General features: G+C 64.1%; 1 protein-coding gene across 1 annotated transcript; it reads left to right on the forward strand.

Annotated features, from left to right (window-relative positions):
• Positions 1-1,385: 1,385 nt before the first annotated feature.
• On the forward strand, positions 1,386-11,516 carry LOC134509144 (transforming growth factor beta-1-induced transcript 1 protein-like; the record flags this gene model as incomplete). The annotated part of the gene is given in 6 exon segments (XM_063321625.1): positions 1,386-1,454; positions 1,456-1,519; positions 1,522-1,559; positions 4,102-4,183; positions 7,205-7,353; positions 9,684-11,516. Coding segments are annotated over 6 exon segments (669 nt in total), but the record flags the coding sequence as incomplete, so codon positions are not given.
• Positions 11,517-12,411: the final 895 nt, after the last annotated feature.

Raw genomic sequence — 12,411 nt, forward strand, 5'->3', positions numbered from 1 at the left:
GGGTGGGGGGTGGGGGGGGTTGGGGGGGGTGAAAAAATCGGGGGGGGTCAAGAAGTTGGGAAAAGTTGGGTGGGGGAGGGTCAAGAAGTTGGGTGACGGGTCGAGAAGTTGGATGAAGTTGTGGGGGGGGGTCAAAAAGTTGGGTGGGGGGGTCAAGAAGTTGGGGGGGTCAAAAAAGTTGGGTGGGGGGGTCAAAAAGTTGGAAGAAGTTGGGTGGGGGGGTCAGAAAAGTTGGGTGATGGGTCACGAAGTTGGGTGGGGGGGTCAAGAAGTTGGGGGGGGTTGAAAAAGTTGGGTGGGGGGGTCAAAGAAGTTGGGTGATGGGTCAAGAATTTGGGTGGGGGGGAGTCAAAAAGTTGGGTGGGGGTCAAAAAAGTTGGGTGGGGGGTCAAAAAAGTTGGGTGGGGGGTCAAGAAGTTGGGTGGGGGGGTCAAAAAAGTTGGGTGGGGGGTCAAGAAGTTGGGTGGGGGTCAAAAAAGTTGGGTGGGGGGGTCAAAAAGTTGGATGAAGTTGGGTGGGGGGGTTAAAAAAGTTGGGTGGGGGGGGTCAAAAAAGTTGGGGGGGGTCGAGAAGTTGCGAAAAGTGGGGGGGGGGTCAAAAAAGTTGGGTGGGGGGTGAAGAAGTTGGGTGACGGGGTCAAAAAAATGGGGTGGGGGGGTCAGAAAGTTGGGTGATGGGTCAAGAGGTTGGATGAAGTTGGGTGGGGGGTCAAGAAGTTGGGTGGGGGGGTCAAAAAAGTTGGGGGGGGTCAAGAAAGTTGGGTGGGGGGTCAAGAAGTTGGGTGGGGGGTCAAAAAAGTTGGGTGGGGGGTCAAAAAAGTTGGGTGGGGGGTCAAGAAGTTGGGTGGGGGGTCAAAAAAGTTGGGTGGGGGGTCAAGAAGTTGGGTGGGGGGGTCAAAAAAGTTGGGTGGGGGGTCAAGAAGTTGGGTGGGGGGGTCAAAAAAGTTGGGTGATGGGTCAAGAGGTTGGATGAAGTTGGGTGGGGGGGGTCAAGAAGTTGGGTGGGGGGGTCAAAAAAGTTGGGGGGGTCAAAAAAGTTGGGTGGGGGGGTCAAGAAGTTGGGTGGGGGGGTCAAAAAAGTTGGGTGGGGGGTCAAGAAGTTGGGTGATGGGTGAAGAATTTGGGTGGGGGGAGTCAAAAAGTTGGGTGGGGGTCAAAAAAGTTGGGTGGGGGGGTCAGAAAGTTGGGTGGGGGGGGTCAAGAAGTTGGGAGACTTTGGGTGGGGGGGTCAAGAAGTTGGGTGGGGGGGTCAAGAAAGTTGGGGGGGGGGGGGGGATGTCCTGCTGTCGGTGGTGGGCTTCCATGGGGACGTCGAACCCATGGGTGCCCCCCAACTTTTTAAGGGGGGGGTGGGTGTCACCTGTGTCCCCCCCGTCCCCCCCCCAGGTGGTGAGGGCCTTGGGGTGCTCCTGGCACCCCGAGCACTTCGTCTGCGCCCGCTGCGGGGGGGAGCTGGGGGGGGGGCACCTTCTTCGAGAAGGACGGGGCACCCTACTGCCCCCCCGACTACGGGCGCCTCTTCTCCCCCGCTGCGCCCGCTGCGCCCAGCCCATCCTCGACGTGGGTCTGGGGGGACACCTCCGGGGGGGGGGGGTGTGGTGCCATGGGACCTTCTGGGGGGGGCTCTGGGTGTGGTGGGACCTTCTGGTTCCATGGGACCTTCTGGGGGGGCTCTGGGTGTGGTGGGACCTTCTGGTTCCATGGGACCTTCTGGGGGAGGTGGGACCTTCTGGGGGGCTCTGGGTGCCATGGGACCTTCTGGGGGGGGCTCTGGGTGTGGTGGGACCTTCTGGTTCCATGGGACCTTCTGGGGGGGGCTCTGGGTGTGGTGGGACCTTCTGGTTCCATGGGACCTTCTGGGGGCTGATGGGACCTTCTGGGGGGGGCTCTGGGTGTGGTGGGACCTTCTGGTTCCATGGGACCTTCTGGGGGGTCACGGGGGAGGTGGGACCTTCTGGGGGGGCTCTGGGTGTGGTGGGACCTTCCGGTTCCATGGGACCTTCTGGGGGGGCTCTGGGTGTGGTGGGACCTTCTGGGGGGTCACGGGGGAGGTGGGACCTTCTGGGGGGGGCTCTGGGTGTGGTGGGACCTTCTGGTTCCATGGGACCTTCTGGGGGGGGCTCTGGGTGTGGTGGGACCTTCTGGGGGATCATGGGACCTTATGGGTATGGTGGGACCTTCTGGGGGGTCATGGGGGAGGTGGGACCTTCTGGGGGGCCATGGGACCTTCTGGGGGGGCTCTGGGTGTGGTGGGACCTTCTGGTTCCATGGGACCTTCTGGGGAGGTGGGACCTTCTGGTGGGTGATGGGACCTTCTGGGTGCTCTGGGACCTTCTGGTGGGTGATGGGACCTTCTGGGTGTGGTGGGACCTTCTGGGGGAGGTGGGACCTTCTGGTGGGTGATGGGACCTTCTGGGGGGTGATGGGACCTTCTGGGTGCTGTGGGACCTTCTTGGGGGTCACGGGGAAGGTGGGACCTTCTGGTGGGTGATGGGACCTTCTGGGTGTGGTGGGACCTTCTGGGGGAGGTGGGACCTTCTGGTGGGTGATGGGACCTTCTGGGGGGTGATGGGACCTTCTGGGGGAGGTGGGACCTTCTGGGGGGTGATGGGACCTTCTGGGTGTGGTGGGACCTTCTGGGGGAGGTGGGACCTTCTGGTGGGTGATGGGACCTTCTGGGGGTGATGGGACCTTCTGGGGGAGGTGGGACCTTCTGGGGGGTGATGGGACCTTCTGGGTGCTGTGGGACCTTCTGGGGGTCCATGGGACCTTCTTGGGGGTCAGGGGGAGGTGGGACCTTCTGGGTGATGTGGGACCTTCTGGGTGCTGTGGGACCTTCTGGGGGTCCATGGGACCTTCTTGGGGGTCACGGGGGAGGTGGGACCTCCTGGGGGTGATGGGACCTTCTGGGGGAGGTGGGACCTTCTGGGGGGTGATGGGACCTTCTTGGGGGTCAGGGGGGAGGTGGGACCTTCTGGGTGTGGTGGGACCTTCTGGGGGGTGATGGGACCTTCTGGGGGAGGTGGGACCTTCTGGGGGGTGATGGGACCTTCTGGGGGAGGTGGGACCTTCTTAGGGGTCACGGGGGAGGTGGGACCTTCTGGGTGTGGTGGGACCTTCTTGGGGGTCAGGGGGGAGGTGGGACCTTCTTGGGGTGATGGGACCTTCTGGGTGCTGTGGGACCTTCTGGGGGTCCATGGGACCTTCTTGGGGGTCAGGGGGGAGGTGGGACCTCCTGGGGGGTGATGGGACCTTCTGGGGGAGGTGGGACCTTCTTGGGGGTCACGGGGGAGGTGGGACCTTCTGGGGGGTGATGGGACCTTCTGGTGGGTGATGGGACCTTCTGGGTGGTGATGGGACCTTCTGGTGCTGTGGGACCTTCTTGGGGGTCACGGGGGAGGTGGGACCTTCTGGTGGGTGATGGGAGCTTCTGGGTGCTCTGGGACCTTCTGCTGGGTGATGGGACCTTCTGGGTGGTGATGGGACTTTCTGGGTGCTCTGGGACCTTCTGGGGGGTGATGGGACCTTCTGGGGGGTGATGGGACCCTTCTGGGGGAGGTGGGACCTTCTGGTAGGTGATGGGACCTTCTGGGGGAGGTGGGACCTTCTTGGGGGTCAGGGGGGAGGTGGGAACTTCTGGGTGTGGTGGGACCTTCTGGGGGGTGATGGGACCTTCTGGGGGAGGTGGGACCTTCTGGGGGGTGATGGGACCTTCTGGGGGAGGTGGGACCTTCTGGTAGGTGATGGGACCTTCTGGGGGAGGTGGGACCTTCTTGGGGGTCACGGGGAAGGTGGGACCTTCTGGTGGGTGATGGGACCTTCTGGGTGTGGTGGGACCTTCTGGGGGATGATGGGACCTTCTGGTGGGTGATGGGACCTTCTGGTGGGTGATGGGACCTTCTGGGTGCTCTGGGACCTTCTGGTGGGTGATGGGACCTTCTGGGGGGTGATGGGACCTTCTGGGTGCTCTGGGACCTTCTGGTGGGTGATGGGACCTTCTGGGGGGTGATGGGACCTTCTGGGGGGAGGGGGGTGGGGCGGGACCCCCCAGGGTGGTGGGGGGCGGGGCGCTGACGTCCCCACACGTGTCCCCGCCCCACAGAAGATGGTGACGGCGCTGGACAAGAACTGGCACCCGGAGCATTTCTGCTGCGTCAAGTGCGGGGAACCCTTCGGCGAGGAGGGTGGGTGGCACCCACGGGACCCCCACCCCCCCCACCCCCTCCCCGGGTCCCCTCCTGGCCCCACGGATCATCTCCAGCCCCACCCTGGTCCCACCACCGTCCCCCAACCGGTCCCACCAACCCAACGCTGGGCTGGTGCCACCACCACCAGCCCCCAACTGGTCCCACCACCATCTCCAAACTGGTCCCACCACCGTCTCCACCACCAGCCCCTAACTGGTCCCACCACCGTCTCCAAACTGGTCCCACCACCATCTCCAAACTGGTCCCACCATCTCCAAACTGGTCCCACCACCATCTCCACCACCAGCCCCCAACTGGTCCCACCACCATCTCCAAACTGGTCCCACCACCATCTCCAAACTGGTCCCACCATCTCCAAACTGGTCCCACCACCATCTCCACCACCAGCCCCCAGCTGGTCCCACCACCATCTCCACCACCAGCCTCCAACTGGTCCCACCACCGTCTCCACCACCAGCCCCCAACTGGTCCCACCACCAGCCCCCAACTGGTCCCACCACCGTCTCCACCACCAGCCCCAACTGGTCCCACCACCAGCCCCCAACTGGTCTCACCACCATCTCCACCACCAGCCCCCAACTGGTCCCACCACCATCTCCACCACCAGCCCCCAACTGGTCCCACCACCATCTCCAAACTGGTCCCACCATCTCCAAACTGGTCCCACCACCATCTCCACCACCAGCCCCAAACTGGTCCCACCACCGTCTCCAAACTGGTCCCACCACTATCTCCACCACCGTCCCCACGCTGGTCCCACCAACCCAACGTTGGTGCCACCACCATCCTCAAACTGGTCCCACCACCATCTCCAAACTGGTCCCACCATCTCCAAACTGGTCCCACCACCATCTCCAAACTGGTCCCACCATCTCCAAACTGGTCCCACCAACCCAATGCTGGTCCCACCACCATCCTCAAACTGGTCCCACCACCATCCCCATGCTGGTCCCACCACCATCTCCAAACTGGTCCCACCAACCCAACGCTGGTCCCACCACCAGCCCCCAACTGGTCCCCCCACCATCTCCAAACTGGTCCCACCACCATCTCCACCACCAGCCCCCAACTGGTCCCACCACCAGCCCCCAACTGGTCCCACCACCGTCTCCAAACTGGTCCCACCACTGTCTCCACCACCAGCCCCCAACTGGTCCCACCACCATCTCCAAACTGGTCCCACCATCTCCAAACTGGTCCCACCACCATCTCCACCACCAGCCCCCAACTGGTCCCACCACCGTCTCCAAACTGGTCCCACCACCATCTCCACCACCGTCCCCACGCTGGTCCCACCAACCCAACGTTGGTGCCACCACCATCCTCAAACTGGTCCCACCACCATCTCCACCACCATCTCCAAACTGGTCCCACCAACCCAACGCTGGTCCCACCACCAGCCCCCAACTGGTCCCACCACCATCTCCAAACTGGTCCCACCAGCCCAACACTGGTCCCACCACTGTCCCCAAACTGGTCCCACCACCATCTCCAAACTGGTCCCACCAGCCCCAAACTGGTCCCACCACCATCTCCAAACTGGTCCCACCACCATCCCCACGCTGCTCCCACCACCCCAACGCTGGTCCCACCACCATCTCCACCACCATCCCCAAACTGGTCCCACCACCATCCCCAAACTGGTCCCACCAACCCAACGCTGGTCCCACCACCATCTCCACCACCATCCCCAAACTGGTCCCACCACTGTTCCGAAACTGGTCCCACCAACCCAACGCTGGTCCCACCACCCCAATGCTGGTCCCACCACCATCTCCAAACTGGTCCCACCATCTCCAAACTGGTCCCACCAGCCCCAAACTGGTCCCACCACCATCTCCAAACTGGTCCCACCACCATCCCCACGCCGGTCCCACCACCCCAACGCTGGTCCCACCACCATCTCCACCACCATCCCCAAACTGGTCCCACCAACCCAACGCTGGTCCCACCACCATCTCCAAACTGGTCCCACCACCATCCCCACGCTGGTCCCACCACCCCAATGCTGGTCCCACCACCATCTCCACCACCATCCCCAAACTGGTCCCACCACCATCCCCAACGCTGGTCCCACCAACCCAATGCTGGTCCCACCACCATCTCCAAACTGGTCCCACCATCTCCAAACTGGTCCCACCAGCCCCAAACTGGTCCCACCGCCATCTTCAAACTGGTCCCACCACCATCCCCACACTGCTCCCACCACCCCAACGCTGGTCCCACCACCATCTCCACCACCATCCCCAAACTGGTCCCACCACCATCCCCAAACTGGTCCCACCACTGTTCCGAAACTGGTCCCACCAACCCAACGCTGGTCCCACCACCGTCTCCAAACTGGTCCCACCACCATCCCCACACTGCTCCCACCACCCCAACGCTGGTCCCACCACCATCTCCACCACCATCCCCAAACTGGTCCCACCACCATCCCCAAACTGGTCCCACCAACCCAACGCTGGTCCCACCACCATCTCCACCACCATCCCCAAACTGGTCCCACCACTGTTCCGAAACTGGTCCCACCAACCCAACGCTGGTCCCACCACCATCTCCAAACTGGTCCCACCACCATCCCCACGCTGGTCCCACCACCCCAATGCTGGTCCCACCACCATCTCCACCACCATCCCCAAACTGGTCCCACCACCCCAACGCTGGTCCCACCACCATCTCCACCACCATCCCCAAACTGGTCCCACCAACCCAACGCTGGTCCCACCACCATCCCCAACACTGGTCCCACCACCCCAACGCTGGTCCCACCACCATCTCCAAACTGGTCCCACCAACCCAACGCTGGTCCCACCACCATCCCCACCACCATCCCCAACACTGGTCCCACCACCCCAACGCTGGTCCCACCACCATCCCCACGTCCCCACCTCTCCCCTTCCCCTTCCCCCCAACATCTCCCCACCTCCGTGTCCCCCTCCCCCCCGCCCCGGGCCCTGTCCCCGCGGTGTCCCCACGCTGTCCCCGCGATGTCCCCAGGGTTCCTGGAGAAGGACGGGCAGCAGTTCTGCCGCCGGGATTTCGCCGAACTCTTCTCCAGCCGCTGCCGGGGCTGCGGGGGCCCCATCCTGGAGGGTTACGTGGCCGCCCTGGAGGGGCTCTGGCACCCCCAGTGCTTCGTCTGCCGGGTGAGCCCCCGCCCCACGCCCGCCCCACGGCCCACCCCACGGCCGCCCCACCGCCTGCCTCCCCCCGGCTCCACCTGTCCCACCACCAGGAACATCTCACGGCCCCACCTCCCGTGGTCCATGATGTCCCCACGTCCCCGTGTCCCACCTCCACGGCCCACGGCCCCACCTCCCGTGGTCCCCGATGTCCCCACGTCCCCGTGTTCCACCTCCATGTCCCATGTCCCCACCTCCCATGGTCCATGATGCCCCCACGTCCCCATGTCCCACCTCCAGGAACATCTCACAGCCCACGTCCCCACCTCCCCTGGTCCCCAATGTCCCTGTGTCCCACCTCCAAGTCCCACATGCCACCTCCCGTGGTCCATGATATCCCTGTGTCCCACCTCCAGGAACATCTCATGTCCCACGTTCCCACCTCCCCTGGTCCCTCATGTCCCCACGTCCCCGTGTCCCACCGCCATGTCCCACCTCCATGTCCCACGTCCCCTGGTCCCTCATGTCCCTGTGTCCCAACTCCAAGTCCCACGTCCCCACCTCCCCTAGTCCCTGATGTCCCCATGTCCCCGTGTCCCACCTCCACGTCCCATGTCCCACCTCCCGTGGTCCCTGATGTCCCTGTGTCCCCATGTCCCGCATCCCACGTCCCCTGGTCCCTCATGTCCCCACGTCCCACTTCCATGTCCCTCGTCCCCTGGTCCCTCATGTCCCCGTGTCCCACCTCCAAGTCCCACGTCCTCACCTCCCCTGGTCCCTGATGTCCCCACATCCCAATGTCCCACCTCCACGTCCCATGTCCCACTTCCCATGGTCCCCGATGTCCCCATGTCCCCGTGTCCCACCTCCAGGAACATCTCATGGCCCACGGCCCCACCTCCCGTGGTCCCTGATGTCCCCACGTCCCCATGTCCCACCTCCATGTCCCACGTCCCCTGGTCCCTCATGCCCCCGTGTCCCCATGTCCCACCACCACGTCCCTCATCCCTCGTCCCCTGGTCCCTCACGTCCCCGTGTCCCACCTCCACGTCCCCCGTCCCCACCTCCCTGGTCCATGATGTCCCCGTGTCCCCATGTCCCACCTCCAGGAACATCTCACGGCCCACGTCCCCACCTCCCCTGGTCCCTCATGTCCCCCATCCTTGTGTCCCACCTCCACGTCCCTCGTCCCCTGGTCCCTCATGTCCCCATGTCCCTGTGTCCCACCTCCATGTCCCACGTCCCCTGGTCCCTCATGTCCCCGTGTCCCACCTCCAAGTCCCACGTCCTCACCTCCCCTGGTCCCTGATGTCCCCGTGTCCCCACGTCCCACCTCCAGGAACATCTCATGGCCCACGTCCCCACCTCCCGTGGTCCCTGATGTCCCCACGTCCCCATGTCCCACCTCCATGTCCCACGTCCCCTGGTCCCTCATGTCCCCGTGTCCCACCACCATGTCCCTCATCCCTCGTCCCCTGGTCCCTCGTGTCCCCGTGTCCCACCACCACGTCCCTCATCCCTCGTCCCCTGGTCCCTCACGTCCCCGTGTCCCACCTCCACGTCCCCCGTCCCCACCTCCCCGGTCCATGATGTCCCCGTGTCCCCATGTCCCACCTCCAGGAACATCTCACATCCCACGTCCCCACCTCCCCTGGTCCCTGATGTCCCCACGTCCCCATGTCCCACCTCCATGTCCCACGTCCCCTGGTCCCTCATGTCCCTGTGTCCCCGTGTCCCACCACCACATCCCTCATCCCTCGTCCCCTGGTCCCTTGTGTCCCCGTGTCCCACCTCCATGTCCCACGTCCCCACCTCCCCTGGTCCCTGATGTCCCCACGTCCCCATGTCCCACCTCCACGTCCCATGTCCCACTTCCCATGGTCCATGATGTCCCCACATCCCCATGTCCCACCTCCAGGAACATCTCACGGCCCATGTCCCCACCTCCCCTGGTCCCCGATGTCCCCATGTCCCCGTGTTCCACCTCCATGTCCCATGTCCCCACCTCCCCTGGTCCATGATGTCCCCATGTCCCCGTGTTCCACCTCCATGTCCCATGTCCCCACCTCCCATGGTCCATGATGTCCTCGTGTCCCCATGTCCCACCTCCACTTCCCATGTCCCACTTCCCATGGTCCATGATGTCCCCATGTCCCCGTGTCCCACCTCCACGTCCCATGTCCCACCTCCCGTGGTCCCCGATGTCCCCATATCCCCGTGTCCCACCTCCAGGAACATCTCACGTCCCACGTCCCCACCTCCCCTGGTCCCTGATGTCCCCACGTCCCCGTGTCCCACCACCACGTCCCACGTCCCCAACGCCGTCCCCCTTCCTTCTCCCTCCCCCCCCCCAGGAATGCTTCTCCCCCTTCGTGGGGGGCAGCTTCTTCGAGGAGGGGGGCCAGCCCTACTGCGAGCGCCACTTCCACGCCCGCCGTGGGTCGCTGTGCCGGGGCTGTGGGGAGCCCATCTCCGGGCGCTGCCTCACCGCCATGAGCCACCGCTTCCACCCCGAACATTTCGTCTGCGCCTTCTGCCTCCGGCCCCTCTCCAAGGCCACCTTCCAAGAGCAGGAGGGCAAGCCCTACTGCCAGCCCTGCTTCCTCCGCCTCTTCGGGTGAGGGCGCTTGTGGGGCGCCCCATAGATCTCCGACGGACGCCCCACAACCACCCCAAGAACGTTCCGGGGGTCAACCGTTGGATGGGGGGCACCGTTGAGGTGGTCTTCAAGGTGCTCCATGGGGCTTGGAGACCTCATCCATGGGGTTCCGGCCACCCTTGAGGTGCCTCCCGCTGTGGGGCACCCCATAGATGTCCAACGGACACCCCACAACCACCCCAAGAACGTTCCGGGGGTCAACCGTTGGATGGGGGGCACCGTTGAGGTGGTCTTCAAGGTGCTCCATGGGGCTTGGAGACCTCATCCATGGGGATCCGGCAGCCTTGAGGTGTCCCCTGCTGTGGGGCGCCCCATAGATGTCCAACGGATGCCCCACAACCACCCCAAGAACATTCCGTGGGTCAACCGTTGGATGGGGGGCACCATTGAGGTGGTCTTCAAGGTGCTCCATGGGGCTTGGAGACCTCATCCATGGGGTTCCGGCCACCCTTGAGGTGCCTCCCGCTGTGGGGCACCCCATAGATGTCCAACGGACACCCCACAACCACCCCAAGAACGTTCCGGGGGTCAACCGTTGGATGGGGGGCACCGTTGAGGTGGTCTTCAAGGTGCTCCATGGGGCTTGGAGACCTCATCCATGGGGATCCGGCAGCCTTGAGGTGTCCCCTGCTGTGGGGCGCCCCATAGATGTCCAACGGACACCCCACAACCACCCCAAGAACGTTCCGGGGGTCAACCGTTGGATGGGGGGCACCGTTGAGGTGGTCTTCAAGGTGCTCCATGGGGCTTGGAGACCTCATCAATGGGGATCCGGCAGCCTTGAGGTGTCCCCTGCTGTGGGGCGCCCCATAGATGTCCAACGGACGCCCCACAACCACCCCAAGAACGTTCCGGGGGTCAACCGTTGGATGGGGGGCACCGTTGAGGTGGTCTTCAAGGTGCTCCATGGGGCTTGGAGACCTCATCCATGGGGATCCGGCCACCCTTGAGGTGCCTCCCGCTGTGGGGCGCCCCATAGATGTCCAACGGACACCCCACAACCACCCCAAGAACGTTCCGGGGGTCAACCGTTGGATGGGGGGCACCGTTGAGGTGGTCTTCAAGGTGCTCCATGGGGCTTGGAGACCTCATCCATGGGGATCCGGCAGCCTTGAGGTGTCCCCTGCTGTGGGGCACCCCATAGATGTCCAACGGACACCCCACAACCACCCCAAGAATCTTCCGGGGGTCAACCGTTGGATGGGGGGCACCATTGAGGTGGTCTTCAAGGTGCTCCATGGGGCTTGGAGACCTCATCCATGGGGTTCCGGCCACCCTTGAGGTGCCTCCCGCTGTGGGGCACCCCATAGATGTCCAACGGACACCCCACAACCACCCCAAGAACGTTCCGGGGGTCAACCGTTGGATGGGGGGCACCGTTGAGGTGGTCTTCAAGGTGCTCCATGGGGCTTGGAGACCTCATCCATGGGGATCCGGCAGCCTCGGGGTGCCTCCCGCTGTGGGGCACCCCATAGATGTCCAACGGATGCCCCACAACCACCCCAAGAATCTTCCGTGGGTCAGCCGTTGGATGGGGGGCACCATTGAGGTGGTCTTCAAGGTGCTCCATGGGGCTTGGAGACCTCATCCATGGGGATCCGGCCACCCTTGAGATGCCTCCCACTGTGGGGCGCCCCATAGATGTCCAACGGACACCCCACAACCACCACAAGAACATTCCATGGGTCAACCATTGGATGGGGGGCACCGTTGAGGTGGTCTTCAAGGTGCTCCATGGGGCTTGGAGACCTCATCCATGGGGATCCGGCAGCCTTGGGGTGTCCCCTGCTGTGGGGCGCCCCATAGATGTCCAACGGACACCCCACAACCACCACAGGAACATTCCATGGGTCAGCCGTTGGATGGGGGGCACCGTTGAAGTGCTCTATGGGGCTTGGGGGCCTCACGTGTGGGGATCTGGCCACCCTTGAAGGTGCCCCACGGTGTGGGGTGCCCCACGGCGATCCAACGGGCGCCCCATTGGACGGCAGTGGGGTCATGGGAGCCATCACTTGGGGGTCCATCCCCCCCCCCCCCACACACACACCTCGAGCTGCCCCACGGCGTGGGGTGCCCCCACGGGTGCTCCCCGGTGATGCTGCGACCCACGGATCCGGCCGTGGACTTGCCCCACAGCGTGGGGCGGCCTCCGTGGGTCGCGCTCGCTCTTTGCTTGCACATGCCAAAGTCTTCGTATTTAGGGGGATCTATGGGGCAGGTTGGGGGTCTCAGGGGTAGGTTATGGGTCTGGAGAGGGGTCCCTGGAGAAGGTTGGGGGGCAGTTGGGGGGCAGGGTGTGTGTGTCTACGGAACCGGTTGTGGGTCTGGGGAAGGTTGGGGGGCAGGGGGGAACCGTGGGCCCAGTTGAGGGGCGATTGTGGGTCTGTGGGGCCAGGCTGTGGGTCTGGAAGGATCTATGGGGC

The sequence above is a fragment of the Chroicocephalus ridibundus genome, unplaced genomic scaffold (genome assembly GCF_963924245.1).
Source record: "Chroicocephalus ridibundus unplaced genomic scaffold, bChrRid1.1 SCAFFOLD_802, whole genome shotgun sequence".
In the NCBI taxonomy this organism is placed as follows: Eukaryota; Metazoa; Chordata; class Aves; order Charadriiformes; family Laridae; genus Chroicocephalus; species Chroicocephalus ridibundus.